The 3,834-nt window shown below is 48.0% G+C and overlaps 1 protein-coding gene across 2 annotated transcripts; it reads right to left on the reverse strand.

Annotated features, from left to right (window-relative positions):
• Window positions 1–675: 675 nt before the first annotated feature.
• LOC149836611 (ethylene-responsive transcription factor CRF4-like) lies at window positions 676–2,944 on the reverse strand. 2 transcript variants are annotated; one of them, XM_090007051.1, is made up of 2 exons: window positions 2,739–2,944; window positions 676–1,998 (listed from the first exon to the last, which is right to left on the reverse strand). In XM_090007051.1, the coding sequence occupies exon 2, from the start codon at window positions 1,915–1,917 to the stop codon at window positions 889–891; it is 1,029 nt and encodes a 342-aa protein (XP_089863177.1). In that variant the 5' UTR covers window positions 1,918–1,998; window positions 2,739–2,944; the 3' UTR covers window positions 676–888. The 2 variants fall into 2 exon arrangements, with proteins under 2 accessions (XP_089863177.1, XP_089863178.1); XM_090007052.1 differs by having other exon boundaries at window positions 2,643–2,944.
• Window positions 2,945–3,834: the final 890 nt, after the last annotated feature.

Consider the following 3,834-nt stretch of genomic DNA (forward strand, 5'->3'; position numbering starts at 1 on the left):
TCATGATTGCACAAATACTTGTGCATTAAGCACCTACTCGCCCTCCATCTTGCGAACAGGGCCTGTCAGGTGTGGGACCCAAGAACTGATGGAGGGCGATCAGGTGCTTAATGTACAGATTCTTAATTTCTGTGCTTGCACCAGATCCGGACTCATCTCCTGGGAATAATAACCAAGAATAAATTCCATGAATTGAACCGGATTCCGTAGGGACGGTTCACGATTGGATCGTATCGGAAAGATATTCAAATCAATTTGTATGATACAATATGTTATTTTATCCACAGTGACTACAAACATTTTCTAATGTGTGCATTTCTAATCTCTTCTCTCTTTTTTACTTTTATTTAAAAACTTCATAGATTCATCAATCTCTTCTTAATGCTTTTTAATTGCCCATAGCTCACCACCATATAAGAAAATGCAACTCAGTTTCTTACGAGGATACCGGGTCCAACTAAGATAAAGACATAAACACAATTAAAATACTTTAATTGATTTAGGGCATCTTAATAGTTCAACCCAAACCCCAAAACCAGATCCAATACAATACTAAAGGAATCATTTCCGATACGAGTCGACACGCCCGATACGTTGAGCACTAAAACACACATAAAAAGTCCAAAAATACAATCAAACGGAAATAAATTCTACTTCTTCACACACGCAAAAATTGTGAACCCAGACTCAGAGAAGTATCACTCTCACTCTAAAATATTTAATACATATTTTCGCATTCGAAAAAAAGAAAAGAAAAGAAAAGAAAAAGGGAAACTTGGTGTGCCGAAATAAAAACAAGAAATAAAGGAAAAAATAGAGGAAGATTCGACGTATCGTCTCGGTGGCAACAAAATTAGAAGACGAACCGGCCACGAAAGGGCTGAACTCTCACACGGAGGCGAGGAAGGCGTCGGGAGAGAAAAACTCGCCGATCTCGAAGGTGCACTTGTCGACGAGCCAGTCGACGGACGAAGAGGGAACCGGCGTCGGCCACAGCGCCTCCACTGCGCTCAGGGATCCCAGGAGGACCTCGCCGAGCTCCTCCGCATCGAGTCCACCAAAGAAGAGACCGGACTCGCCCCCTTCGAAGTCGAGGAACCCATTAGGAGAGAACGGCACGTCCAGCGGGAACGAATAGCCGGGCTCAGTCTCCGGCACCGCCGGGCGGGCGACGGCTACCTCCGTTTTGGCGGACTTGGGCTCGTTGGAGGAGTTGCAGCACCGGAGCACCGAGGTCGGGGACGTGAGGCTGAGGAGCTCTTCCCCCGAGTCGTATCCCGATATGGTGTTCCGATTCTTACCTGAACCGGTTCTCGTTTGGGGAGTCTTGGTAGTGGCGGTGGTGGGGAAGTTGGTCACGGTGTCCGGGCCGCGGAGTTTGATGGCGGCGGTGTCGTAGACCTTCGCGGCCTCCTCGGCGGTGTTGTAGGTTCCGAGCCAGAGCCAGACTCGTCGAGACGGGTCCCGAATCTCCGCTGAAAACTTCCCCCACGGCCGCTGTCGGACGCCCCGGAACTTCCTCCCGGTCGAAGTGTCGCCGGAGAACCGGCCTTTTGGTCGCCTCCGCGCCTTCGAATCCGATCGCCGCCGGTTCTTCCTCCCTACGGAGACGACGGTGGTGTCGAAGGCGGTGCCTGTGGTGGTCGTGGATGGGGAACTCGACGTCTGGATATGGATCTCGTGGACGTATCGCTTCACTCGGTGGTGGCCGCAGCGGAGGCACGGCGCTTCTTCGTCACTCGACGAGTCCGTCGCCTCCGCGTCGGTGACGATGAGGCGGACGAGCTTCGGGGCGGCGAAGACCACCGGACTCCGCTGGGGTCTGTTCCTCGGTATCGAGGACGGCGACTTGGCTAACAACTTGTACCTCGTCCGGTGCTCGGTGTACTTCACCGACGGGAAAACCGAGCAATCCATTCTTCGTTCTCGAGAGTGCTTCGGAGTTCAGATTGAAGAAGGGACGTCCCTCGCTCTCATTGCTCGAAAAAATGCTTCCTCCTGAACTCCCACCAAAAAGAGAAGGAAAAATGAGTACATAGTATGAAAATGGGAAAATCCAGAAAAAAAATTTCTATGAAACTCTCTCTCACTGTGTGTGCGTTTTTTAGACAAATTCCTAAAGGGGATTATGAGAAAATCCGAATGGGTCGGACTAGAACAGGACAGAGGATGGCAGAGACGTTTCGAGTCCGTGTGATGAACGAAACAGAATGAGGGTAACCCATAAACAGAAAAAAATGGAAGACGACGAAGGGGAAAAAGAAAGAGAGCATATCGGCGGAGAGCTCTGAACTCCGGCAATTTTGGAAAACAGACACTGCGAGCTTTATGCCGAAAAGTGTACGGTTATGCCAAGATGGATATACCGTGAACACGAAAAAACTTCAGGCTTCCGGCAGATTAACGGAGTCTCTACTATCACCATTAGATGGTTTTGAGAGAAGCTTCGCCGCGTACTGAGAGAAGAAAAGGTGGACCCATCTGACAGCCTAAAGAGCATAAATGAAAGAAGAATAGGCATCGTTATGGGTAGACAGTCAGCATACAAACAACCACAGGGAGGGTTCGTTCGGAGGACAAGGACTAAAGGGGATAAGGAAGTCTAGTACTAAAAGAGAATACGAGTTTTTCGAGATTCGTACCGGATGCCGGGGGAAGGATAGGCACGAAATGGGGATTCTCAGAGAGAGAGAGAGAGAGTTTTTCCGGCCAGAAAAGAGAGCGGTTTACAACTTTACCTGGACAGAAGTTGCCAAACAGAAGAAAAGAGAAGAGAGAACTTCTCCGGCGACGGAGCTCTCAACTGGTAAAAGAGGGAAGAGTTTTCTCGCCGAAAGTTTGCAAGAGAGGGAAAGAAATTCCGGTGAGTTTTCCAGCGCGCCACCGGCGATGAAAAAAGGGAAGAGTTTCTGAACCGGAAGGAGGGAGGGAGGGAGTGAGCGAGCGGATAGTGAGCTCCTTGATATAGCAACATTCTGACTAATTTACCCCTAAACAAAATCCAAAAAATGACAGTACTTCCCGCACGTAGCTCGAACGTGGTTAGTGCCAACGGGGGTATTTCCGTAATTCACAAATGCAAGAGTCCGTCGGCTTTCCAGATTCTAAATGACACTTTTGTTCTTTTACTCTATTCGAGCAGCTCAGGGAAGTGTAGGACATAAATTTATAACATTGAGGTTAGAAACGTAAAAATGTGTTTAATGAAAAAGGACTATTTTACCCCCAATACAAGAGCTCTCTAAGGGCCGTGAAACGAGCCGCCGCTCACGGTATAACCTGTTATCTTTACGACACGTGTCCTGTGGGCCCGAGATATGTGGCGGTGCATGTGGACCAATGTAGAGCTGACACGTTAAGAAAGACGGTTGGGGCTCCGCCTTGGTTGGCGTGCCATGATCCTCTCACGTGTTTGGCAGATGAACGGCTGTGGTTAAATATCGCAGTCGATCGGTCGGTCTGGTCCTGACTCCGAAGGTGGCTTGATGATGGTGAATCGAAAATTAGTGATATTCAAGCCGCGTTTTTGTCAAATTGCGAAAAATCCTTCTCCCGATATTTCATAATTAGCTAAAAGGGTCCTCTAGACACTTTGAATTTTAAATGCCCTCATGATTTAGATCCAAATTAATAATATACACCTGTTCTTTCACCTTATTTGAATGACTCCCAACTTCAGCCACTGCTTGGCAAATAATACCCTCAATTTCTCTACCACGGTTGGTATTGGTATTAGTCTTGGTACAGATGAATGGCTTTTTAAAGCATGAAAAAAAAAATGAAAGGCTGAAAACTTAACTTTTCAGGGGCAAACCCACTGAGCTTTAGGGTGAC

The sequence above is a fragment of the Nuphar pumila genome, chromosome 5, assembly GCF_984573655.1.
Source record: "Nuphar pumila chromosome 5, dmNupPumi1.hap1.1, whole genome shotgun sequence".
Classification (NCBI taxonomy): domain Eukaryota; kingdom Viridiplantae; phylum Streptophyta; class Magnoliopsida; order Nymphaeales; family Nymphaeaceae; genus Nuphar; species Nuphar pumila.